Source organism: Pongo pygmaeus, chromosome 1 (assembly GCF_028885625.2).
Source record: "Pongo pygmaeus isolate AG05252 chromosome 1, NHGRI_mPonPyg2-v2.0_pri, whole genome shotgun sequence".
NCBI lineage: Eukaryota > Metazoa > Chordata > Mammalia > Primates > Hominidae > Pongo > Pongo pygmaeus.
Window position 1 is genome coordinate 38,070,596 of NC_072373.2, and position 27,892 is coordinate 38,098,487.

Sequence of the window (27,892 nt, forward strand, 5' to 3'; positions counted from 1 at the left end):
CACTTCACTCCTGCAGGGTTCCCCAAGGCTAGGTCAGCCTTCTGCCCTTTGTTCTTGACTCAGCTCAAGAACTTCTCCTCACTGGAAAGACTTCTCCTCATTGGAAAGGCTGCCTATTGCCACCTCAACTACATTCCCAAATGGGGGTGGGTGTGCCCACCGCATGGAGCTATGGGGCTGTCATCTCAGACTCACACTTCTCTCCCCCTTCCCCCTTGCTGACCATCCTCCTTACTTACAAAGAAGGTACAAAGAGGCCAGGCGCGGTGGCTCACTGTTGGGGTGATCAGACCCAGCACCAGGTCTTGGGGGTGACAAAGTCCAGCAGAGTCAAAGGATTGAGAAAGACAGTTTGAGAGATAAAGGTGGGACACCAGAGGGCCATCGCGATCGTGGAGGCTGCGAAGACCGCGAGCTCTGGGAGCCCATGCTATTTATTGGTAATCCAGCAGAGAAACAGGTGGTGAGAATGTGGAGGTCAAAAGGACACGTTGCATTAAGCACATGATTTACAGCTGTGATGGTTTAGCATTTATATGGAACATGTTCTGCTACTTGAGATAACGGGAATAGGAGCCTAGGAGGGCTAGAAGCAAGGAGCCAGAAAGTCTAGACATATTCCCAAGGACATTAGGCAAGCCCTGCCTCAGTTTCCCTCCCAACACTCAGCTTTTTCCCAACAGCTCACACCTATAATCCCTGCACTTTGGGAGGCCGAGGTGGGTGGATCACCTGAGGTCAGGAGTTCGAGAGCAGCCTGGCCAACATGGCGAAACCCCGTCTCTACTAAAAATACAAAAAGCTGGGCATGGTGGCGCACACCTGTAATCCCAGCTACTCAGGAGGCTGAGGCAGGAGAATCACTTGAACCCGGGAGGCGGAAGTTGCAGTGAGCCGAGATAGTGCCACTGCACTCCAGCCTGGGTGACAGAGCAAGACTCTATCTCAAAAAACAAAAACAAAGACAAGTACAAAGAGCACAAACACTTGTAAAGTGAATGAGGCTCCAGTGGCCCCTCGATCTTGGATGCACAGCCAACAGACAACAGTTTAGATTTAGCTTAGAATTCAGAAACATTTTCAAATGAGGACTGAGCCCAGGCTTTGCCCAGCCCCACCCTCCATGGCCTAAGGGTACTCTGAAGAAAGGGGAGAAATCTGAGACCACCCTAGATGGGCTACAGAACAGAAATGCCAATGAGTATTTAGAAACCATGGCATGACCTTTTGGTGACTTTTAGCTACCAAAGGTCAACATCATTCTAGCGGTGCCCCCACCTTCCCACAAATGCTAATCCACAGCTGACTTTGTGTAAGTTTATATTTCCAAAGCTGACCTCAGATGTGTGACATACTGCCAGCTGCCTACTACCCAGAGCTGGGAGGACTGTGGCTGGGGTACATGTTGTGAGAGGCACACAGGGCAATCCCCTCCCGCCTGGCAGCAAGGCCAGCTCTGGCCCAGTCCACGGAGGAAGCAGACAAGAGACGCTTCCTGGGGTAGGCTACCCCAGACACACCCCAGACACACCCCAGGCACACCCCAGGTGCCCTGCCCACATACAGGCAGGCATCCTAGAGTCTGGTTCAAAAAATTTAGCCCTCAGGCTGTTGGGACTCATGGGCCTGATCAGGGCAACGAAAGAGGGAGAGCAGGTAGGGAGCCCAGAGAGGAGATCCAAGAAAAGTAGGTAGAACTGGGGGAGTGGATTCCCCCACCCCACAACTGAGCCTGTCAGCTCTGGAAGGACTTAAGGGATCAGCTACCCAAGGGTTTCACTGTTTCACGTGAAACTTACCAAACCAAGTTTCATGCAGAAACATTAATAAACAAAAGAGTACACAGAATACCTGTTCTAGTTGAAGCAGGGCCTGTTGGATTTGCTGCGATCTGCAGGCCTCTGGCAGCTCTTCTGGTTAGTCCTAGGAGATCCACAGTTTGGTTTCTCAAGATAATGATTATAACAATAATAATAAAACCTGACACGTACTAGTAATTTCCAGCCTGCACTTTTACATATAATATCATACACAGTTCCACACTAACCCTGTGGCAATACTGCTATCATCATCATATTCCCAATGAAGAGTCCGAGGCCTCAAGTTAAACAACTTTCCCCAAATCACACAGCTAGTGCGTGGGCACAGGGATTTGAATACAGACTTTTCGACTCCAAAGCCAGTGTTCTTCACTCTGTCACAGCTGGGAGAAAATGTACCCCATTGCAGCCAACACCAAACAGGAGGGCTTGATGGCAGGCAGTACCGCTTACTGGTTAGAGACCAGCTCTGGGGCCAGACTGCTGGGGTTCAAACCCTTCTGCCATTCACTTACCTGTGTCATCCCTTCCTCATCTAGAATATGGGACAATATGGGAGGCCAAGGCAGGCGGATTGTCTGAGCTCAGGAGTTCGAGACCAGCCTGGGCAACATGGTGAAACCCTGTCTCTACTAAAAATATAAAAATTACCTGGGCATGGTGGCGCACATCTGTAATCCCAGCCACCTGGGAGGCTGAGGCAGGAGAATCGCTTGAACCCAGGAGGTGGAGGCTACAGTGAGCCAAGATTGCACCAGTGCACTCCAGCCTGGGCAACAGAGTGAGACTCTGTCTCAAAAAAAAAAAAAAAAAGACAATAATAGTACCCGCTACAAAGGCTTGGAGTTAAGATTAAATGAATTAATCCATGTAAATTATTATCACACAATTCCTGGCACGTAAATAAGCACTTAATCACCATGCATGTCCACCCTGCCCTCCTAGCCAGCTTTATTTAGTGCCGGTCACATGCAAAGGCTGTGCCCTATTGTATTATGGGAGTGGAGGAGAGTGGGTTACCAGACAGCTCCTGTCCCCAAGAAGTTTTCAGTCAAGGTAGGGATATGCGTATGCATATGCACAAAACTATAGCAGCAGCTCTCTGAGCAGTCAGGGCCCCATATGCTCTGCTAAGAATCTGTTCTAGAACATGATGAAAATGCTGGCTCAGACACCTTACCCTAGAGGAAGGGGGACCCATTTGTTATAATAGTTTAGCCTTCCCTGATTAATACACTTCAGTATCACGATCTCTCAGTAGCAACTAGAATCGATTTTCTAGCAAATTCCCAGGCTAGATTCTACAGCTCATGACAGTGTGAGGAGCACCAGTCAGATCATCGTGGCAGCTTCCAGGTCACCTTCTCTTATCTCTTGGAGCTTCGGGCTGGTGCTGGACCTGCTCTCTTCTATCTGCACTCATTCTCTGGGTGAGCACGTTCCAGCTCCTGGCCTTACCAGCTATGGCTGACAATGCCCTGATTTCTATCTGTAATCTGGACATCTCCCCTGAGCCTCAGACACACTCCGCTGTTTAGTCTATGCCTCCACATTTAATAGGCATCACAAACTTAACACGTCAAATCCCCACCCAACCTGCTCCTCCCATAGCCTTCCTCCATCTCAGTGAAATGGTACCACCAATCACAGTGTCACTTGGACCAAAAATTTTGGAGTGATCCTTGGCTCCTCTCTTACTCTCCATCTCACAACACCAAATCCCATGGGATCTTCCTTCCCAACATATCCCCCCTCTCCTCCTCGCCACTGTCAGCATAATCACTCTGGCCTAAGCTGCCATCATCTCCCCAGTGGTTATTGCATCAGTCTCCTAGCTGGTCTCTTGCTCTGCCTTGCTCCTTTACAGCCCATTCACAACCCAGCAGCCAGAGTGATACTTTTAAAAACAGAAGCTGTCTCTGCTGCTCCTCAGCTCCAATGGCCCCATTGCACTCGGGGTAGAAGCCAGTGTCCTTAGAGGTCAGGGCCCTCTGTTTCTCTGCCTCTCCACTCTCTGTGTCCTTACTTCCTAGTGCCTTCCCCCTTGTCTACTTACTCTGGCAACACTGCCTTGCTTCTTCTTGAACAGCAGAAGAGGGTTCTGCTTGCTTTTCCCCTGCCTGGAATACTCTTCACCCTGATATCTGAAGGGCTTGTTCCTTCACCTTAGGAACCTGCTCAAATGTTATCTCACAAGGGAGGCCTTTGCTGACCACCCTACATGGAAAATGCAACATCCCTGGCAGACCCATCTTCTACTGCATTTTTCTCCAATGCACTTATTACTGCCTAACATATTACTTGTTCATGTCTTTACTCTCTGTCTTCCCCTATCAGAATAGAATATAAGCTCCATCACAGCAAAGATTGTTTCTTTGGGTACTGAGGTCCCAACACATAAAACAGTGCATGTGGCCAGGTGCAGGGGCTCACGCCTGTAATCCCAGCACTTTGGAAGGCCGAGGCGAGCGGATCAGTTGAGGTCTGGAGTTTGACACCAGCCTGGCCGACATGGTGAAACCCGTCTCTACCAAAAAGACAAAAATTAGCTGGGCATGGTGGCATACGCCTGTAATCTCAGCTACTCAGGAGGCTGAGGCATAAGAATCACTTGAACCAGGGAGGTGGAGGTTACAGTGAGCCAAGATCACACCACTGCACTCCAGCCTGGATGACAGAGCAAGACTCCGTCTCAAAACAGAACAAAAACAAACAAACAAACAAAACAGTGCACATGACAGGTGCTTAGTAAATACTTACAGAACGACTGTAACAGCGATTCTCCAGAAAGCAGGGCAGCCTCTCTCCTACTAAGCACGCTTCTCACTGCCTAAACCATTTCATTTCACCTGTTTGTAAGTCCTGAAATTCTACCAGTCCCAGCTGGAGAGGGCAAGGCTGGCTCATGATGGCTGACCTGGGGTAGGAGTTCGGGAGTCACTGTAAGGGGTGAGGGGACAGTGTAGCCACCTAGGACCGGAAGAGTAAAGCCTGAGCAGCGCTCTCTCTGACACACTAATGTGAGCTAGCCTCTGGGTGAGGTGCCAAGTGGGAAGCTTTAGCCCAAGGGTAGCAGGCACCTGGGAAAGGGGAAATGCTGAGAAAAATGTATATAGGTAGCCAGCCAACAATTCAATGCAACCAACATTTATGGGGCCCTCATTTAGGTGCCAGGCATTGTACAAGGAGCTAGAGTTCTAAAATCCCATTTGCCAGAGTCCTTTTCCAGAGACTTCATCATGCCAACACAATAACATAGCACAAAGCCAGCTGTTCCCTCTGAGCTCACTCTGTTCAATGTTGATTTTAAACCTTTCTCTCCTCCACAAACCTTGACCACTCCTTCCAGTCTCACCAGGAAACTCTACTTCCTATACTGCACAGCAAAAAAAAACAGAGATCATCAGACCAGACCACCTCTACTTCCTGCCACCACACCTGCAAATCTCCCTGCATGGGGCCCCTGCTCTGCCCCTTCCCTGCCAGGGTGGTGGCAGAGGTGACCTCTGAAGTAGGCCAATCTCTGGATTCCTGGTCTTTTTGCCACTCCTCATATGAACAGAGAACCTTCCCCCCTTACAACCTTCGCCCTAAGGCTGGGTCTCCCTTTCCTCAAGCTGTTGTCTCTTCCGGAAACATCTTTTCCTCTCTCCCCACCTCTTGCTGAGCTAAACACATTCAAGCCCAGATGAAGCCTCACATATGCAGCCATGCCTCTGTGTGCCTCTTCCATCAAGTTAGGGTCCCCCCCACTTATGACATGCCTTTTAACCACCTGTACTTCTCCTTAACAGCACTTGCCGGGAATGTAAATAATTGTATATGTAATTAATTATATGTTCAATAATCGTCCTCCCCAGCAAGAAGAAAGCAGTGCTGGAATTGTGTCTTATATTTTTCAAGGTACAGACGCAGGGCAAGCACTCAAATATCTGAGTCAATTAACAGTTGCCACTTGGGGTGCCATAATGTTCTAGATACCATAGGAGCTGCACATAGGTTGTCCCACTTAATCCACACAGCAGCCCACATTTGCAGACACTCATTGTATTATTCATCTTCATATTTTACAGATCGGGAACCCAAAGCTCAGGGGATGACACAATGTGTTCGAGGTACCACAGTTGGTAACTCTGGGTAGGGATTCAGGCTTGTCTGCTGTCAAAGCCACCATGTCACACTCCCGTCTTACTCTCCACAGCTCACTCACTGCCTTAAAGGAGGTGCTCGATCATGAGGGATGGATGGAATGACCAACTATATCATTTCCTTTGGTCTTTTAGTCACCATTGAGACCTACAAGCAAGAATTACAATTCCTCTTCTCCCAGTGAGGAAAATGGAGTTTGAGGGGTTCAAAGGGCCACACAGCAGTAGGAGGCCATGCTGGGCTGAAACCCAGGTCTTCTGGTTCTTTGTCTAGGGCAATTTTCTCTACAACATAACTATAGTTAGGCACTGAGAGGACAGGACAGATGAGATTATGAAGGAAAGCTATGCAGAAACTATCTGCTATGCAGATAGCAAGCCTAATACTGCTATCTCTAGAAAGTTCTGCTCACAATGATGGCCCCTGGCTGGTGTCTGGAACATGGATTTCAGTAAGGCTCCCACCACCCGAACTGCTAAGAGTGTCTCACTGTGCTTAAACCATCTAGGTAAACAATGTGTTTTGTTTTGTTTGTTTTGTTTTGAGACGGGGTCTCACTCTGTCCCCCAGGCTGGAGTGCAGTGGTGCGATCTCGGCTCACTGCAACCTCCACCTCCCGGGTTCACGTGATTCTCCTGCCTCAGCCTCCCAAGTAGCTGGGACTACAGGTGCGTGCCACCAAGCCCGGCTAATTTTTTGTATTTTTAGTAAAGACGGGGTTTCACCATGTTAGCCAGGATGGTCTGGTCTCAATCTCCTAACCTTGTGATCAGCCCGCCTCGGTCTCCCAAAGTGCTGGGATTACAGGCATGAGCCACCGCGCCCGGCCAATGTGTTTTATGTGGAACACCTGTTTTTCTTCTGGAGTGTGGAATTTTGACATGTGCTAGATGAAGTTATCTACATGACCAGCCCTCAGTAAAAACCTTGGGCACTGAGTCTCTAATGGCCTTCCCTGGTAGACAGTGCTTCACACCTGCTGTCACAATGCACTGCTGAAGAAATTCAGCACATCCTGTGTGATTCCCCCTCAGCAGTCCTTTGCAGTCTTTTCCAAGACTCTTGGAAGCTTGTACCTGGTCTCCCCTGGACTTTGCCCCATAAGCCTTTTCCCTTTGCTCATTTTGCTTTGTATCCTTTTGCTGAAATGAATCATAGCTGTGAGTATGACTATGCTGGACGCTGAATCCTATAAGTTCTCCTAGCAAATCACTGAACCTGGGGATGGTCTTGGGGACCCCCAACACAGAAGCCTAACAAGAGACGAATTTTGAATTTGTTTTGAAGAGTGGCAGGGGTATGGATTAATGGTTTTGAACAGGAGGCATTCTAGGCAAGAGAAATGATGTAAGAAAAGGTAGGCATAGGCAAATCAGATGTAGAAAGGCCTACACCTTTCCTTAGGCCGGGTACAGTGGCTTATACCTGTAATCCCAGCACTTTGGGAGGCCAAGACGGGCAGATCACTTGAAGCCAGGAGTTGAGACCAGCCTGCCTAACATGGTGAAACCCCATCTCTACTAAAAATACAAAAATTAGCTAGGCCTGCTGGTGGGTGCCTGTAATCTCAGCTACTCGGGGGGCTGAGGTGACAGACTCGCTTGAACCCAGGAGGCGGAGGTTGCAGTGACCCGAGATTGCACCACTGCACTCCAGCCTGAGCAACAGAGCAAGGCCCTATCTCAAAAAACAAAACAAGGCCAGGCATGGTGGCTCACGCCTGTAATCCTAGCACTTTGGGAGACCGGGGTGGGGGCGGGTGGATCACCTGAGGTTAGGAGTTCGAGACCAGCCTAGCCAGCATGGTGAAATCCCGTTTCTACTAAAAATACAAAACGTAGCCAGGCATGGTGGCAGGCGCCTGTAATCCTAGCTACTCCAGAAGCTGGGGCAGGAGAATCGCTTGAACCCGGGAGGCGGAGGCTGCAGTGAGCCAAGTTGGCGCCACTGCACTCCAGCCTAGGCAACAGAGCAAGACTCCGTCTCAAAAACAAAACAAAACAACAAAAAAAGAGAAGGGCCTAGAGCTATTTAACAAGGCTTGAACAGAATTGATGAGAAAATCTAGCACTGCTGTTACGAGGTAGAAGAGATGAGGGCTAGAGAGGTACACTTGTTAGGAAGATCCAGTGTAAGTGAAGTGAAAGTGAACCACTTAGTCATACACAGGCCCTATGGGAACTGTTAGTATCAAGGAGGTGGGGAAAGAACTTAGCCTCTGGCTGTCCACAGCTAATACATGGCAATAAATATCTCTAAGGGAGGTCTGTGGGAATGATACAGAGAATTTGAGGCAACATCCCAAAGTACTGATTTTTGAAATAAAACACCTTAACATAAGGAAATCAGTCTGCTCCCAAATAATCTACTTCCCATTCATTAAGGGTGACTAAAATGTTCTTCATCTTTTTAAAACATCTTTGCTCAAGTCCAATATTCCCCCTCCATTTCTCCTATCTACCCCTCTCACTCCCTAGTGGGTTATTCCTGGAATAACTCCACCCAATGTTTTAATCACTTCTTTCATTCTGCATCTGCTGAGCATGTAAGCCTTTGCTTTATATTAAATTATTCTGCCTTTAACCCATGGAGGCGTGGTAAGTTTTTCTAGGTTGCATCATAGATATCAACCCAGCCTCTACCTCAGAAATCCTAAAATCATGAAGACAGAAGAGGGACCTTCATGGCTGCTGCTTAGCTTAGCCCCACCCACCTCCCTCCATCCTCCAGGGTCAAGGGTCTCCCTAACAGAAGCCTTAGAACACAGCCTGGCTGGTCTAAGCCATCCGCCTTAGTCAGGAGAACAGAAAGGGCTCTGGGTGGTGGCGTTGCATCAGGTCAACCTTATCCTGCTGTGCCTACACATTGGATCTGGCTAAAGTAACTGGTCTGCTCCTGGTGATCAAGCCAGAGCTTGTATTTTTGTTTCTGAAATCTGTTTTATTTTTTCCTGTGTTGGCTCTCTGCCAAGCACTATTCTTCCTCCAAAGCTGCTGCCTGCTCGCCCACAAGTCCTGAAAACTAGACTCCTGCCCTTGAAACCCGGTCCATGGCGCCCCAGCCTCTGAGGCTGCCTGCCCCCTCTGCCTGCCAAGAACTCATTCCAGCTTATCCCACCACATCTTGTCCCAGCCCAGCTTCCCTACCCTGGCCCCTGAGGTCTACCTGGTCCAGAGATGGCAAAGTGGCAGCAATAGGCTACTTTAAATGATGGTCTACTCGCCCAGGTGCAGTGGCTCACACCTGTAATCCCAGCACTTTGGGAGGCCAAGGCAGGCGGATCACCTGAGGTCAGGAGTTTGAGACCAGCCTGCCCAACACGGTGAAACCCCGTCTCTACTAAAAATACAAAAAATTAGCCGGCCGTGGTGGCGGATGCCTGTAATCCCAGCTACTTGGGAGGCTGAGGCAGGAGAATTGCTTGAACCTGGGAGGCAGAGGTTGCAGTGAGCTGAGACTGTGCCACTGCACTACAGCCTGGGCAACAAGAGTGAAACTCCATCTCAAAAAAAAAAAAAAAAAAAAAAACAGATGGTCTGCTCTGACACACAGCAATTCTTCTGCTGGTTTTTAATTTAAATTTGAATGCCTTTAGGCTAGGCATGCATTTTCCAGCTCCCCAGAAACCCCACAATGCTCTATGGCTATTAACCACATGGAAGGAGAAAACCAGTTTTACTGAATATCTGCCAGACTCCAGGCTCTATGTATATATTGACTCACTTAATCTTTCCAGCAACCCCAAGTGGCACACATTACTATTGCTATTTACCAGTGGGAATACAGACATTATGGAAGTTGGGCAACTTGCTCAGATTATATAACTACAACCAGCAAATCATAAACCCAGATTTGAACCCAGGCCCACCAGATTCTGAAGTCCACACTGTTTCTACTACACCATCATTGAAAGTAGCAGGTCTTGACTAGGCTATGTATTAAACAGGCCCCTCTGCAGCAGTATGAAAAGGAAAATTGAACACAGGTGGACCTGGGGCAGGAAAATGAGTCAATGCTTAATTCAGGTTGCCCAGGAAAGAGTCCCTGTGGCCCTGAACTGGGAATAGACAGATCGGGACTGGCTGAGGGGGACAGGATAAAGGTGACTGAGAAACAGCAGCAATTTCTACATCAGAGAGAACACAGAGAAAGAGGCGGCCTGGGACAAATGTCTAAGGTGCTCCTGAAACATCATGGTGAAGATTCTGAATATTGCAAATCATAGTGGCCAAGAAGAGAACTGGGTAAGGGATGGAAATTTGATCAGCCTTTCCTTAAAAGTGTTGTTTTAAGTCTTGGGAATGGCCAAGGGCTCAAGGAGAGAAGCACAGAGAATTGAAATCCAGCCTGAGGACCCAGCCTTGGCCCCATACCTGCACTTGCAGGACAGAGGAGGATAAGAAGCTGGAGGTCAAGGAAGGGAATGCTGGTGGGGACGGTGTAGCAACCTCCAAGGAGATAAGTAATAGCTGCAGCGTGGGCTGGTATGGGCTGGCGACTGAGGAGTACCAGGTCCTGGAAACCTACACAGGACAATCAGAGCGGCACAGCAGGTGCACGGTGCCGAGTGAGGAGCGAGTGCGAGAGCTGGCCACTCTTTCCAGAAGCTTGTCAGCGAAAGAAAGAGAAGAGGGACTGGGGAAACATGGAGTCTATTTATTAACAGAAAACTCAGCTTGTGGGGGAGGGAAGAAGTCTGTGGGAGGGAGGGAGGGAACCTGCCTCAGAGGGAGGAGGAGACAGTTGACTTGGGAGTGTAGGTGGAAAAGGTGCTCTCGCCTTGATCTGGAGGAGAGCACTTTCTCCTTGAGAGAAAAAAAAAAAAAGCCATGGAAGAAAATTCAGGAATGTTCTGAATTGGTAAGGTGGGAAGTTGATGGAGCCTGTGATGTCAAGAAATGAGACATGGGGCTCTGCTGAAAGTAAGTGAGATGGCAGCCTTTGCTCCACACAGATATCCTGGAAGGACACTCACTGGGCTCTGTCACTTAATACTGGGTCTCTAAGACCTGCACATCACATGGATACTGCACAGTGTACAGACCATTTGCATGTGTACTGCTTTTGTTACAGCACGATCCAAGCATGCACCACCACCTGCCTCCAGGTACAAATATGCAAAATGTGTTCACCACTGTCCCTGTGAACAGACTGAGTTCCTCTGTCAGGACTAATGAGTACTTTCACTTTTATCTCCTGCCTGGTCCTCCATGCCACTTTCTCACAAGATAGGACTTGCTGGAGGCCATATGGGTCAAGGCTGCTGAGTGATCCTTCAAATAAAGCTTTCCTCTAGGCAAGGAAACAAATTCATGCTGGCCCACTCTTGGGTGGTGGCAGCAGCAGCAGCGGTGGCAGCAGCAGCAGCAGGGGCCTGCCAGCTCTGAGGACTGCCTCTGCCCTGCAGCGTGTTCACCTCTGCCCCAACACACACAAATACTCACTTGCTACACCTCTGCTGGAGCTAGAACTCCTACCCAGAATCCCAGAAAAAGCCACAACCTGGGTAGAAAAAAGCTCTTCAGAGACTGAGTCAGACACTGAACCCTGATCAGTGACAAAGGTGTGAGGCAGCTTTTGATGACTGTCTTGCTGGTTCTCTTATCCTCCTTCTGCCCAGAATCCTGGCTTCCTTTAATTAAGATACTACGGGAAAAGCAACAGGAATTGGAGAAAGAAGACTTGGGATTGGGTCCTGCCCCATCTCTACATGCTGCGAGGTCTTTCAAATCACTTCTGAGCCTCAGCTTGCAACCAGGTAAAGTAGAAGGAATAGCATGTGCCTCTCCCTTCTCCTGAGGAGGTAGTGAGAAGTTAATCAGATGAGATGGGCTTCTCGTAAGCTGTACGGTGTTATTCTAATTTCTGGATTTAAGCAAGTCCTGCTGGGAGCTCAACCTCTCTCTCCCAAGCCTACCCAGCACTTGTTCCTGGCAGCCCAGACCCCAAGGGAGACATACCCCGAATGAATTCAATTCGATTCAGCAAACATCTGTTTAGGCCTACTCTATGCCAGGTTCCAAGACACACATGAAAACAGACACGGGTCTTGCCGGGAGTTTGCCTGGCTAGGCAAAGCTAACAGAGTAGATGTCTGTTCTTGTGGTGGTTAGGCCAGAGTCTCCAGCAGAACTTGCTCCATGTTGCTGGGGACAGACCATTAGAGGCATTATCAGAATCTGGGTCCCCTTGCTGACCCCTCAGACGGAGGAAGAGGGGGCAGATATTGCTCTCTGAGAAGCCAGGGTGAGGGGCCTGGAGCAGGGGAACAAGACACCTCAATGCTCTGATCCTGGTCCAGCAGTGGAGCTCAGGGAGCTATTTACCCCCTCAGTGCTTCACCCTCACAATCTGAGAGATGTAGAGAATAAGCCTGCTCTAACTCATGAGGGCGCCATGGAGGACAAAATGAGAACAAAACGACAAGAATAAAGAGAAAATGCTTTGCAAAGGAACAAGCTTTACAAACAAATAATTATTTTTCCTTCAAGGTCCTCCCCAGTAAAGCTGAGCTAATCAGAGACGGTTTGTCTAAGTATTGAGGTGCCTTTCCCACTGCTAGCCTAACAAGACTGACTCTGAGGCACCTAGCTCCCCGACTGTGCAAATCATCCCCACTGAAACATCCCAGTCCCTGTCATTAGGACGTTCAGTGGACGGCAGCTCTTTTCCACACTCTTTCCATCGCCCTACTACCCAAGTCCAGCGGGCTTGCTGCTGACAGAGGGAAATACCACCATCCTACTGCCCATCACAACAGGCCTCAGCCCAGAGGCCGTGGGAGGAGACACCTTCTCCATCACTTCCCCTGTTCCAGATGCTGGCTCAGACACTTTCTTCTGCCTCTGTCCAGGAGCCAGGGATCTGAGAGTTGATCCATTCCATAGAGTTACAACAAAAACAGTAACTGTAACAAAATCAAAAACCTTTACAGAAGCTAGGTGTTTTCCACTTCCATCTTACATCCATCGTTCCTGCAGCAATTTCTGTCTTTCTAGTTCAAATTAGAGTTAGGGATGGAAGTGTTTCCACCCAAACCATCAATTACATTAACACCCCTGTTTTCAGCTTTGTGAGTACATAAGGCAGAGCAGCTGCACTGGGATTTGAGAGGTCCTAGCCCAGCCTTTTGCTGCCTAAAATTATCTCGCACACACCCAAAACTGTTCTATTCCCAGAAATGGTTCAACTAATTTCTTTGCATCTCAGGTCTTCCAGAGCCCTTTTAAAATGCAAGTATCTCTGGAGGAAATAACCATATTCCACTGGCCCCAGCCCAGTTCTCACACAGCACCTGCCCAATAAATATTTACAGAATTAAACTGGTTACTAGATGCCTATCCTCACAGGAGGTGGGTCAGAGCCCAGGGCTATGGAGGGTGGGGGCTGCAGGGGCAGCCCTGGCAGGGAGCCTCGCCTGGTTTCACCAACCTCAGTGCTCGCCTGAGGCAGCTCTGCCTGCCACAGCGAGATAACTGAGTTCTCATGAAAGTAAATCTGAAATACCCAAATATGGAAACTTAGCAGAAGGAGGCCGAATGAGCAGAGAAAGTCGGCCGGCCAGAGTGGCCCAGTGGGACCCGCAGCAAGAGCGTGGCCACGAAAATTCTCAGAACCACCAAGACCCTGCAGAACAGGAACAAAGTGGAGACAATCTGGTACGGAGAACTCAGAATCTGCGAATTCTCTGGGTGCCTCTGGGCAACTCCTTCCACCTCTCGGAGCTTTGGTTTGCGTCAAGGCTCCTTAGAGCTCGCCTTCTGGGGGAGGGGGGTAGCTGCTTTCTAAAGGAAGACGCGCAAACGAACAGCTGGTAGAGGCTTCCATTCCTTGCAATCCTGAAGTTTCATTCTGGAGTTGCTTTGATTGGAAAGCCCTGCAAAGGTGGAGCGGGTGCCTGCGGGTGCGGAAGGGGGCCAGGGCCTGGTTTGCAGTGCGGATGTGCGGGACGTGCCTGAAAGTCCTCCCCGCCAGCGCACCCCGACGGACCCTGGCCCCTCCGGTCCACAGCCGCCCTCTGGACCAGCTCCCCAGCTCGGGACCCCCAGTCTCCGCCCTCGCCACACCTCTCCCCGGCTAAGAAAACCGCTCCGCACCGCTCCCGCTGTCCCCGGGCCGTCGGCGGTCACCTGCCCGCCGGTCTCCCGCGAGCCCGGGCCCCTCCTCCTCCCCCGGCCCAGCCGCCGCCTCGCGCCCTCCCCGCCGGTCGGGGACCGGCCGGACGCCAGCAGGCGCTTTCGGTTTCAAAGTAACTGGGACGAGATGAAAAAGGCTCGTCGGTGTCCCCACCCCGGCCCTTCCGCCGCGAGGGTGCCCAGGGCGGCGACCCGCCGGACTCACGTGGGGCTCGGCGCGCGGGCTCCGCGAGGCCGGTCTGCAGGCGCGGCGGCTGCTCCTGGCTGCGCCCGGCGGCGGCAGCGAAGCGGAGGCGAGGCCTGGGGCGGGGCCGGGGCGCGGGCGGAGGGGCGCGGGCGGGCGCAGGGGAAGAGCGGACGCGCAGGAAGGGGTCGGGCGGAGGCTGAGACCGTCATCCAGGCGGTTGGAAAGCTAACCTACCCGCTTCAGAACCGTTAGTATCTACAAGTCCAGTCATCTGATTTCCCTCACGTGCGTTTGAATTGTGGACGTCTTGCTCTTCCGTCAGGCACAACAAGGCTCAGCCAGTCCTCTCCTGTGTTGACCCATTTGCTCAAGGCCTTGCTTGAGATCTGGCTCAAATCAGTCCTTCCCGGACTTTCCTTCAGGGTAGCACAAATTTGCCAGCCCTCCTCTTGCTGTTGGCCTAACACCAGCAATCTCTGAGAGTTGTAGAGCTCCCCGTTATGTCAAGGGTTGGCTTCCCAAACATCTCCTGTGGTCCTCAAAACAAGCTGGTGAAGTAGGCCTGATCATCCCCATTTCACAGATGAGCTGTCTGAGGGCCAGAGCAGCAACGTGGAGTGACGTACCCGAGGTTAGACACACTCAGCAAGCTCTGCAGCTGGAACTTGAATCCAGGTCTGCTTGTCTGCCTGTCTCTCTCCCTCTCTCTCTCTCTATGTATTTTTTTATTTTATTTTTTAAGACGGAGTCTCGCTCTGACGCCAGGCTGGAGTGCGGTGACGCGATCTCGGCTCACTGCAACCTTGGCCTCCCAGGTTCAAACGATTCTCCTGCCTCAGCCTCCCGAGTAGCTGGGATTACAAGCATGTGCCACCATGCCGGGCTAATTTTTGTATTTTTGGTAGAGACGGGGTTTCACCATGTTGCCCAGGCTGCTCTCATCTCTTGACCTTGTGATCCGCCCGCCTTGCCCTCCCAACAGGCGTGAGCCACCGCACTTGGCCTGCGCACTCTTAAATACGGGCTCTTTCTTACAATATATTCTTTCCAAGGGCAATACACTCTATATAAGTGAAATGGACCAAAATTCCAATTCTGTCTAGATCCTTTACTTTCAGTTAGGCCACCGTGGAAAAGTACTTAACTGCTCTCAGTTTCAGTTACCGTCCTCGTCAATAAAAGGGGAGAATAAAACACACCTTGGGAGTCAAAAACTCAGATGTGCACAGGAGCTCGGCAGGAAACACACAGAAGGGAGGCAGAGGTTGTGGTCCTGGAGAAAGGAGGGAGGCGCTGGTGCACTAAAGAGCAGGTGGAGGATCTAGTGGAGCAGCCACCACCCAGTGCCAGCCTATTGTTACCTGATCTCTTATTTCTCAAAAGAGCCAGAAATCCAGACCCAAACCTTTTTTGGTTGGTGAGTTAGATGAACCGCTCCGTGGGGGAGATGCACTGGTGGGTGTTGCTTTGGGACTCTAGATCTGTCTCATAATCTTCTCATGAAAATTAAATGAGATGGCACTCCTGTACGCCTGACGCAGAGTAGGTGCTTAGTGAACCCAAGTTCTCCTCCCTGTTCTGCCATACACTATACTTTCCCTCTCTTTTTGTGGGTGTGTATTTTTTGAGAGAGGTTCTCACTCTGTCACCCAGGCTGGAGTGCAGGGGCATGATCACAGCTCACTGCAGGCTGGATCTCCTGGGCTCAAGTAATTCTGCCGCTTCAGCTCCCAGAGTAGCTGGGACTACAGGCACACACCACTACGCCCAGCTCCCCCAGCTCCCCCAGCTCCTTTTTTTTTTTTTTTTTTTTTGAAGAGATGGAGACTTACTGTGTTGCCCAGACTGGTCTCAAACTCCTGGGTTTAAGCGATCCTCCCACCTCGACCTCCCAAAGTGCTGGGATTAAATGTGTAAGCCACTACGTCCCACCCACTTTCTCTTACAATTGCCTGCTTCTTGCCTCTCTTCTCATTACTTCCAAGCATAATAAAGTTGATACTGTTTTTTAGAAGTTATATCTCCTTTCACTGGCTGGAACATCAGTGTCTAGTATGCATACATGCAGGTATGCTCAGAATCCCTGGTCCTGTCATTGACTGTAATTTGCTTCTCTCTCCTACTCCTCTCCCCACCAACTGAATAAAGCAGTCAATTGTTCCAGAAATTACATCCAAGCCTTAAATATGATGGAATAAAACCTGGGATAGAGAGGTGGATCTTTATTGTGGTGGGAAATGGGGGCCGCATAACTAGAGGGCTGAGTCTAAGTGGAAAGGGTAAAGGAATTTTAGACAGGTATTAGTCAGAAGTCAGTAACATAGTCCCAATTCCCTTGTTTATCATAAAGTGGAATTTGAATCCTGTATGTACATAAATGCACATATAAAAAAACATTAAATACCTTCAAGTGATAACTAACGTTTATTAAGGTTTTTGGGGGGTTTTTTTTGTTTTTTTTTTTTTTTAGATGGAATCTTGCTCTGTCACCCAGGCTAGAGTGCAGTGGCGCGATCTTGGCTCACTGCAACCTCCACCTCCTGGGTTTAAACGATTCTCCTGCCTCAGCCTCCCGAGTAGCTGGGACTATAGGCGTGCACCACCACACCCAGCTAATTTTTGTATTTTTAGTAGAAATGGAATTTTGCCATGTTGGCCAGGCTGGTCTCAGATTCCTGATCCCAAGTGATCCACCCACCTCGGCCTACCAAAGGGCTGGGATTACAGGCATGAGCCTCCGCGCCAGGCCTGTTAAGTTTTGTATACCAGGTACTGTGCTCAGTGTTTTTTATATTAACTCATTTAATAATCAACTCCATTTTATAGATGGAAAATCTTATCTATTGAGCAATTTTCCCAGAATCACAAAATTCTTAGTTTGAGAGAGGCAGAATTTGAATTCTGGGAAGTCTGGTTCTGGTACTCCTAGCCACTATACCCTACCCCTCAAATAAATGACTGGTGTGAATTCAAACAAAACAACTTAAAGACAAATTTTAGTACTTTTAGTGTTTTGAAAATATTCAGCATTAAGTTCAACATTATATCTAACATTGAACAGAATCCAACCTTCAAACTAAATTCAGCTACAAAATAAGACCAGGGCTGAACTATACACTACAGTTTTATGCAGAAGAAAAGCGCTAACCCTTTTATCTGTTGCTTCTAGACACCGTAAGATTGCCCCAGATGCCCAAAGACATGGATTTCAGCTGTTTAATTTGCTGTTAAATTAGGATGAGAGACTGCAGCCCTGGCTGCCAATGTAAAGATGGTGCTGATGGAGAGGTGAGGACGCCGCCTACTGGAATAGTAGATGGATGCATTATCTTCCTCAGGCTGCTCCTCTGTGACGAGACTGATCAATGTAGTGAGTTAGTTAGCAGGGCAAAGGTTCATACTTCCCATCACCTAGAGATCAGTGAGATCAGATAAGGAGGGAAAATCCTCTCCTTGGGCCATAGATTGCGACTTTGACTCCATTGCAAGTTACAATGGAAAGTCTTTGTCTGTAATAGAACCACACATGGAAAATGTGATATACTGTAGCAGCAAACCACTTCCAGGCAAAATGCAGATTTCAGGGTCTTGTGCACAGAGAATACTCAGCTTGCTCACTAAGTGGGTGTTGTATTGAGACAATACATGAATGACTGGTCCCTCTGCTTCCATCAAATAACCTTTAGCTCAGCTCTGCCTGTCAGTGTGCTGACCACCACAAGAAGAGAAACAGGGAGTATTGGGATGGGGTAGGGACCGATGTAAATTTTTTTAAGCCTCCCTTTGCAAAAGAGCCTGTGTATGTGCATTCAGCAGCTGCACCTTTAACTTAGGAGCTTAAGAAAAAAACCATGTTTCTTTTGTTCTACCTTGTTTTACTCTATTGTTATTTACTGTGTTATAGGGTCAGCACCAGTTTGAAAAAAGCAGACCTGTACTGTTCCTATGGCCATATATTATGTATTTATTCCAGGGGATCCCCTGCTTGATACATAAACACACCCTTCTTTATTCCTGTTCATGGTTTGATTGTCTGATGGTCAGCCTTGGCTGGAGAAATGAGATTTTTATTGTTTTTAAATTAGGCCTCCTGTCTTCATTGTACACCTGGCTAAGTATGAATTCTGTCCTCTTTGACAGTTTCTTTAATAAGAGTCACACATGCAATTCCTATCACTACTAGGAAAACATTTTAACATATTAATTCTGCATAATCACCAGAAGCCATTACAATATAGATTTAAAAGTTATTGTTTAGCCTTAGGAATCATGAAGTAAGATAATAGGTTTGATTGGCACAGTTTGGTCTTGGATTTTGTAATAGGTTGGTAACAAGGAAGACCATTTATTTGGTATTTATTTTTGAGAATGGTGCTTACTCTATATGCTGAGATTTCAAGCAATGATCTTGGAACCCTGGTTAGTCACATCTTCCATTTCACAGAAAACAGGACAGAAGCATTAGAAAGAAAGGCATAAGCTCAGGAAGGGCCTATCCTAGGAAAAAACACAAAGTTCAAGGGTCTTTGACTCTAATCACACCTCAGTATTCCATGACCTTGCCACTTCTATCCTCTGAAATCCCATGCTACTTTCTGTTGGCACAAATGAGGGCCTCTCATTGTGATACAGGTTTTGTACAGCCCTTCCAGTTCCATACTTCTTTTTCCTTGTTTAAACAACTTTACTGATGTACTTTTAATAAGATTCACCCAATTGATGAATTTTGGTAAATGTATACAGTTGTGCAGCCATAACCACAATGAAATTTTAGAACAAATCTATCGCCCCCTGTGTCCATTTACAGTCAGTCCACACCCCCAGCCCTGGCCTCAGGCAAGAGATCTCCTTTGTCGCTATAACTTTGCATTTTTTTGAAAATTAATATGAATAAGGCCAGGCGCCGTGGCTCACGCCTGTAATTCCAGCACTTTGGGAGGTCGAGGCAGGTGGATCACAAGGTCAGGAGTTCAAGACCAGCCTGGCCAACGTGGTGAAACCCTGTCTCTACTAAAAATACAAAAAAGTAGCCGGGCGTGGTGGCAGGCACCCGTAATCCCAGCTACTCCGGAGGCTGAGGCAGGATTATCGCTTGAACCCAGGAGGCGGAGGTTGTGGTGAGCTGAGATGACACCATTGCACTCCAGCCTAGGCAACAAGAGCAAAACTCCATCTAAAAAAAAAAAAGAAAATTAATGTGAATAAATATGTAGCATTTTGTGTCAAGCAGGAAAATACTTTTGTCATTGATCCATGTTGGTGCATAAGTCATTAGTGTTTTCTTTCTTATTGTTGACTACCTCATACCATGCATAAAAATTAACCAGATGGAGCATAAAATCTAAATATAAGAACAAAACTATAAATTTCTAGAAAAAAACACCTGAAAATATATCACCAAAGCATGATCCATAATACAAAAATTGTATTGATAGACCATTTTGTTTATTCCCCAGCTGATAGACATTTGGATTATTTCTAGTTTTTACAATTATAAATAATGCTGCTGTGAACTTTTGAATAGAAGTTTTTGTGTGCACATACATTTTCACTTCTCTTTAGGTAAATGCCTAGGAGTAAAATTAATGGGTTGTATTGTAAGTGTACATTTAGTCTTTTAGATGTTGCCAAATAGGTTTCCAAAGTAGTTGTATCATATTACATTTCTACCATCCATGTAAGAGGGTTCCAGTTTCTTCACATCCCTGACAACACTTGCTATTGTCAGTCTTTTTAATATTAGCTATTCTAGTGGGTGTTACAGGTAGCTCATTGTGGTTTTACTTTGCATTTCCTTTATGACTAATGATGTGATCATCTTTTTATGTACTTATTTTCCATTTGCATATCTTCTTTGGCAAATGTCTATCCAAATCTTCCACCACCCCGCTCTTTTTGTTCTATTATTGATTTGAAAGAGCGCTTATATTTGAATCGTAAGAGTTTGTTATATATTCTGGATACAAATCTTTGATCAGACATATGTTTTGCAAATATTTTCTCCTGATCGATGGCTAACCTTTTCATTTTCTTGTGTCTTTTGAAAAGGAACATTTTTAATTTTGATGAAATATAATTTATCAATTTTTTCTATTATGGATCATGCTTCAGTGATATATTTTCTCATGTTTTTTTCTAGAAAGTTATATTTTTGTTCTTGTTTTTTTCTTTTTTTTTTTTTGAGACAGAGTCTCACCCTGTCGCACACAAGCTGGAGTACAGTGGTACGATCTTGGCTCACTGCAACCTCCACCTCCTGGGTTCAAGTAATTCTCCTGCGTCAGCCTCCCGAGTACCTGGGATTACAGGCGTGCGCCACACACCTGGCTAATTTTTGTATTTTTAGTAGAGACAGGGTTTCACCATATTGGCCAGGCTGGTCTCAAACTTCCAACCTGAGGTGATCCGCCCACCTCGGGCTTCCAAAGTGCTGGGATTACAGGTGTGAGCCGCCATGCTCGGCCATTTTTGTTCTTATATTTAGGTCTGTGTTCCATCTCATGTTTATTTTTATGCATGATGTGAGGTAAGGATCAAGGTTTATTGGAGGTTTTTTTTTTTTTTTGCATGCAGATATTGTATCATTTCTGCCATTGAATTACACTGACACTTTCATTGAAAATTAGTTGATCACATATGTATGAGTCTATTTCTGGACTCTATTTTGTTCCATTGATCTATATGTCCATTATTACACCAATATCACAATCTTGATTACTGCATCTTTATAACAAATATGGAAATCAGTTAGTGCCAATCACCCAATTTTGTTCTTCTTCAAAATTGTTTTGTCTATTTTAAGTTAGGAGTTGCTGCCTGTTTTTGTAAATAAAGTTTTATTGACACATAGCTATGTCTGTCCATTTATGTATTTTCTCTGATTGTTTTTGAACTAAAATGGTAGAGGCCAGGAGTTGCAACAGTTTGTGGACCACAAAGCCTAACATATTTACTATTTGGCTATTTATAGAAAAAGTTTACTGGCCCCTGTTCTAGGTCCTTTGCATTACCACATAAATTTCAAAATTAGTTTGCCAGTCTGTGCAAAATAAGCCTGCTAGGATTTTTATAAGAATTAGACTGAATCTATAAATCAGTTTGAGGAGAAATGCCATTTTAACAATATCAAGTCTTCCAATCCATGAACAGTTAAGTTATTTAGGTCTTATTTCTCTCAGCAATATAGTTTTTCATGGACAAGTCTTGCACATTTTTGTTTATTCCTATTTTTTTGATATTATCATGAATAAAATTTTCTTAATTCCATTCTCAGATAACTTGTTGCCATTATATGAAAATACAATTGATTTTACATTGATCTTGTATCCTCTGATTTTCTTAAGCTTGCTTACTATTCTAGTTTTTGCAGGTTTCTTGGGATTTTTTACACGCAATTTCATGTCATCTGCACATAAAAACAATTTTAGTTTTTCCTTTCCAATCTGTATACTTTTTTCTTGCCTATTGCACTGGCTATAACCTCCAGTAAACCACTGAATAGAGTTGTGAATGCAGACATCCTTGCCTTGATTCCCATCCTGAGGGGAAGCATTCCTAGTTTTCTAAGTTTTAATCATGAGTAGGTGTTCGATTTTGTCAAATATATTTTCTGTGTCTATCAACATAATCATATGGCTTTTTTCCTTTATTTTATTAATATGATATATTGCAATGATTCTCAACTGGAGGTGATTTTGCTCCTTATGGGACATTTGACCATGTCTGGAGACATTTTTGATTGTCAAACTGGGGAAGTGGGTTCTACTGGTATCTGGTGGGTAGAGGCTGAGGATTCTGTTCAACTTTCTAAATGCACAACCAAGAATTATCTAACCTAAAATGTCAGTAGTGCTGATAGTGAGAAATATTTCATGTGCACATGGAAACAATGTTTATTCTGCTGTTGGGTAGAATGATCCCACATTTCAACTAGGTAAAGGTGTGTTATTCAAGTCATAGGCTGCAATCAAGGTGTTAGCTGGGTTCTGGTCATCTCAAGACCCAACTGGGGAAGGATCCATTTTCAAATGCACATGGTTGTTGGCAGGATTCAGTTCCTGGCAGGTTGTTGAACTGAAGGCCTGAGTTCTTTGCTGGCTGTTGGCAAAAGGCTGGCTTCAGCTCTTTGTCACATTAGAGGTTCCTTAATTCTGTTGGCTTTTGTCATAAACGTATCCCCATCTGCTGGTAGCTCCTCCTCTGGCTTCCTAGCACTGCTAAGGGTTATTTTGGTTTTTCTATTTCTTGTCATTTCAGTAAGACTGGCGGGGGGGGGCGGGTAAGAAAAGTAAAAGACTATGTCCAGTCTGTCATCTTGAACTGAAATTAATCTCTCCTTTTTGCACGGCACTTTAATTTAAAAAAAAAAAAATGAGCTGAGATTGCGCCATTGCACTCCAGCCTGGGTGACAGAACGAGACTCTGTCCAAAAAAAAAAAAAAAGTCAAAATACATTTTCCTTATTAAGAAGGGTATGGTATAAGTAGACATGTAAAAACCTCTAACATACATTAGGCAGGTACTATATGCCCCAGTTTATATATTCCTCCCCAAATGAGGAAAATGAGGCTCACAGAGGTTAAGTAACTTGTTTAGTGGAGTTGGAAAACTCACTGTGTTAAAGGTTGGTGGGCAACTATTTTGCATATATAGGCCACAAGCCCTCAATGATTCTGATTATTTTCAAACTCTTTTGGAAAAGATGAAGAGGCAGGATATCAACAAAAATGGTCTTTGGATTAAAGGCCTCTTCAAGCCAAATCCTGTCAAATAAGAAAGCTGTTCCGGGTAGTAAACTAGACAGATCCCTCCAAAGTACCTTGTGTTGTGGTATTATTCAGCATCTTCTTAGTTATTGGTAACTGTACCTTACAGAATAAAAATTTCACCTTTCTTAAAACAGTCCAAGGGAAGGAAACATATGAAGCATTCTGTGACATCAACTTTGACGTCATTTACATTGTGAAGACTATTCTTAGATCTCTCCACTTCACATCACCAGCATTTTTTCCTTAGAGACCCTGCTCACCCAGATTCCTGCTTTAGGATTCTAAAGTTTAAATTACTGCATTGTAAAGACTGTTCCATTTATTAATAAACAATTGTCTACTTTAAACCAAGTAATGACAATTGGCAAACATCTCAACCCAATATTAACTTCTGATCTTCACTGTTTCTCCCTTAGCTATATAGACTTAGGAGAGCAAAAAAGGGCAGATAAAGCCACACGGCCCTTTAGACACAAACTCACACATCTAGGAGCATTCCTTGTCATGTTTAATTCTCAAACTCCATTGTCACTAATATACTGCTGCAGAACATTCCTTCCCTAAGGCAGTTATGATAAAGAAGTTGTGGGGAGTTACACATGACCTACTTTTTCCTAGGAGAAAACAGTTCAGGTACTACCATAAATCAGATGTCAAAAGTTTCTTGTAGGCATTTTCTAATATGGAATGGTTTCTCAAACTTGATTCTTGGGTTCTTTCTGTATTCATTTATTCTGTTATTTTCTTATAAACGATGTAATCTATAATGAATGGCTAAATTTAAAAACACACTTTTTTTCTTGTGTGTCCTCTAATAAGAATGTATTTGTCATTTATTGTGGGCATGCACAAACAGAAAGATAGATTCTTCTTAGAGTTCTAAGTCAGATTATTATTCTTTTTGAGGAGATCCTGACACCCCAGTGTTAACTAGTTAGCAGTTATTAATATTCATAAATAACCTTTTGATAACAGGAGGCAACATAAAATTAATACAGCATACTTAATAACTAAACTAGGTACTTTAACCCAAGCACAGTCATGCACCACATGATATTTCGGTCAGTGACAGCAAATACACTGATATTCTTTAAAATTATAACATCAGCAGGGCGCGGTGGCTCACACCTGTAATCCCAGCACTTTGGGAGGCCAAGACAGGCGGATCACCTGAGATCAGGACTTCAAGATCAGCCTGACCAACATGGTGGAACCCCATCTCTACTAAAAAATACAAAACTTAGCCAGGTGTAGTGGCGGGCACCTGTAATCCCAGACACTCGGGAGGCTGAGACAGGAGAATCGCTTGAGCCTGGGAGGCAAAGGTTGCTGAGTCAAGATCCCGCCACTGCACTCCAGCCTGTGTGACAGAGAACCTGTTTCAAAAAATAAATAAATATATAAAATATTGTATTTTTACTATACCTTTTCTATGTTTAGATACACAGATATTACCACTGTGTTATAACTGCCTATGATATTCAGTACAGTATATTACTGTTCAGCATAGGACTGTTGCCTAGGAGCAAAGGCTATACCATATAACCTAGGTGTGTAGTAGACTTTGCCACCGATGTTGGTACAAGTACAATCTGATTCACAGCACAACAAAATCGCCTAACAGCACCTTTCTCAGACCATATCCCCGTTGTTAAGGGCATGAGTGTACTTGCAATTTTTAATATTCTTGAAAATGATAGTCACGTTCTTGGCTTGCTCTCTACATCTATTCCTAAAAAGAATGTAGGCCTACATTAAGACAAAATTTTATATTATTTCACCTTTATTTTATATTCTATTTTACTCAATTGCAAGCTTATTAAGAACATAAAAAGTTTGATCATAACTTACCCTTACCTCATCCATGTTAACTAGAACTAAATCATATAGAAAAACATTTTTTCCATTAGTTTTATAAGATGTATCCACAGTGTGATTTATTTTTAGTTATGTAATTCTAAAAAACCACTTTGGTGTAGATTTTTCAAAAATGATAACCCTGAAATTAATGAAAATTGTCATTAAAAGATTTCTAGTTTTGCTTTTATAAAAATCATTATTTCGAATTTCACAGTGAAGAGGTACTAAATTCCTCATAGAACATGAAATTATATAAAAATAGAAGACATAGACATCTTTAAATCTTTAATCCTTTGATTAAGCAGCAAGCATATCACTCTTCCAGGCCAAACACTGCTTAAACAAAAAAGAAAAATAATGACGTGCAAAATATTTACAAAATATGCAAAGCACACAATAAAGACATCTCACTATATACATGTGTCATATTACTAATGAAGCTAAGGTTTTTCTACTGTGTGCTCTAATGTATGTAAATCAAATTACAGCACATCCCTCAGATACAGCACCTTGGCCCATGTCTGGGATAGAACAAATTTTTTAATGAATCACAATATACTCAACAGCTGGACAGATGCTGGTGCTGACCAACTTGACTGACATATCCCACATACTGTGTACTGAAGGTCTACTGACAAGAGACAAGACAATAAACGCTGTAAAGGTATAGTATGCACATACGTAAGACAATCGAAGTGCTTTAAAAAATGTTTTAGATATTTTAAGATATATAACTGTCCCCTGTGGCTTTTAAAGAAAAAATAAGTATAAATTCTTGAATATTAAGAATTTTAAATCAGCTAAATTCAGGGCCAAGAACTATTTAAGATGATTCAATGAGAAAGAAAAGGACCTAACCTGGAAAAAGAGTTTCAGATATGCCAGTACGTAGGGTATTTATGGAAATAAGCAGTCTAAAATTAAAAATTAAAACTAATCAATGAATTTAAATCTATAGCACTTTAAGGCTGTGGAGCCAATGATAGGGAATACTTTGGGAACACATGATCTTTCAAAACATAAATTAGGGCCTTAGATGTTGACTATTTTGTGAAGTATTCTACACGTGATAAGAATGTGAATGTGCAAACATTTAGCCTATGTCCACTAGTATAGCAATCTAAGTGATGTCTGTCCCTTTGCACAAATAATGATTCCAATATGAAATCATTGTATCAAAAATATTAATTACACATTGTTGAAATACTATCACTTGTAAAATATTCTTTGTTAAGTACTTAATGATTATGGGTTGAATTAAGAAGACTTGATGTCTTTTTGTTTTTCTATAAAAAGGGGTCTCAGCATTTTTAGTTAACAGCACAACTGTGACAATATACTGATACATCTTTAGATAACACAGAACAAATTCTTAAATTTATTTTATGAAATAATGTTGATGATTTAACCCTAAACCAATCCCACGAATACAGGTTGGCTGCAAGGAATACACAAATGTATCCAAATAGTACAATAGATTTATCAAGAAAACACCTTTCATATTAAATGCAGACCATATTATTAAGTATGAGGGCAATTTTAAGTTCAGAAACCAAACACATAAAGGGTACTGTAAAGAAATGCTTCCATAACCACTGTGTCTACATAACTAACAAAATATAATTCTTCTCTGAAGTCCCCAGATGTAGGCAACTACTAGTTAAAAGCAGATAGCATTTAGAAACAAAAAAAACCAACTCCATTTTCAAGGAACTTAAAGAGATTATATTTCAACAAATTAAGTCCTCATTTGTATGCAAAATTATTCTTCCAATCCTCTCATTACTGATAGATGATGAGTCAATGACCTTTAAACAAGGACTCTGCGCTAGGACCCTAAACTGCATGTTAAAGGGTTAGTAGGTTTAGTACATTCTTTGTGGTTTTATATAATTGCTTTGCAATTGATTAAATTGCTTTCTTTTAAAGGAATATATTAAAATTCCTTTAGAAAAAAAAGCAACATTTTTTGAAAGAAGGGATATGCAGCTATAATTTCTTAAATATGCGTAAAATGAACATATGTCAAAATCGGAAATGCTGGCTATTCTTGCACTCCTAACATAGGAAAATGGTTTTTAAAAAATTAAATTAAAGAAAAAAGCCAAACATCCTTAAGAAACTTAAGGAGTTTTCACAATTCCTAAGTCAATATTCCTGTACTAAGAGCCTTGACTATGAAGAGGCAGGAATATAAAGAACCTCAATAAAATAAATACAGTAAAAACAAAACAAAAACTTGGTATATAGAATACTTAAATCTTTTTTTTTTCCTTTTATGAGATCAACATTGCTGAACATATACTCTAGAAAGGAGGCTAACTGGAGGCTTTTTGTTGTATAACATTTTAGTCTAGTGAACTGAAAAATTTCTTAGACATCCACTTATGCTAGTCCACTGCCACAGAACTAGTTCGCAGCCTCAGTATCTAGAAATGATTATTCTTTCCTCTTTTTCATCAGTCAGATGAGCATTGGTATAATGATGGGGTGAAAAGTTACTGCAGCTGTGTCCAATTTAATTTTTAGTGCAGTGAGGACTGTGAATCTGTCTGAATTCCAATAAGTGATGGTGGCTGTTGACCACCAACCGTGGACAACACCGGTCTTGGGTTTAGACGGGGTGGCATAGAATTAGCAGGGCGAATAAGAGGTGGTGGAGGCTGATTTAAAGTTGGCCGGGGCTGGATGAACCGAGCCTGCTGCTGGAGTGGAGGAGGCTGCCGGTGAAGAGCGGGGGCAGCAGGCAGTGTTGGACGAAGAAGTGGTGGAGGCTGGTTCAGAGTGGCAATAGGGGCTGTTGGTGTTGGAGTGGATGATGGGGCAGGAGGTGATGGACCCAGTGTCCGAGGAGCCTGTGGGGTCTGTGCCTAGAGGTGAGGAAACAAAAATACACGTATGAGATGTAAGTCCTAATGAACTTAATACAATATAGTTTGGGCTGTCACAGGAAAAACAAAACAAATCAAAACA

At 44.7% G+C, this 27,892-nt stretch overlaps 2 protein-coding genes across 12 annotated transcripts in view; both read right to left on the reverse strand.

The window, feature by feature from the left end:
• TRAF5 (TNF receptor associated factor 5) overlaps positions 1–14,570 on the reverse strand; it is a 48,659-nt gene extending 34,089 nt beyond the window's left edge. The window contains exons 1-2 of one of the 5 annotated variants that reach the window (XM_063672351.1): positions 14,310–14,328; positions 1,852–1,923 (exon numbers count right to left, since the gene is read on the reverse strand). Coding sequence is in view for 1 of the 5 variants with exons in the window: in XM_054482447.2 (XP_054338422.2) it covers positions 14,310–14,500 (191 nt within the window). In the remaining 4 variants the exon portion in view is untranslated. Of the gene's footprint in view, positions 1–1,851; positions 1,924–2,471; positions 2,610–14,309 lie in introns of those variants that run through there. The other 4 variants (XM_063672350.1, XM_054482447.2, XM_063672339.1 and 1 more) reach the window with 4 other exon arrangements.
• Positions 14,571–25,191: 10,621 nt separating this feature from the next.
• Positions 25,192–27,892, reverse strand: part of RCOR3 (REST corepressor 3) — a 56,539-nt gene continuing 53,838 nt past the window's right edge. For all 7 annotated transcript variants that reach the window (XM_063672377.1, XM_054483128.2, XM_054483105.2 and 4 more), the window contains one exon: positions 25,192–27,789. In XM_063672377.1, the coding sequence (XP_063528447.1) occupies positions 27,445–27,789 (345 nt within the window). In that variant the 3' untranslated portion in view covers positions 25,192–27,444. The remainder of the gene's footprint in view (positions 27,790–27,892) is intronic.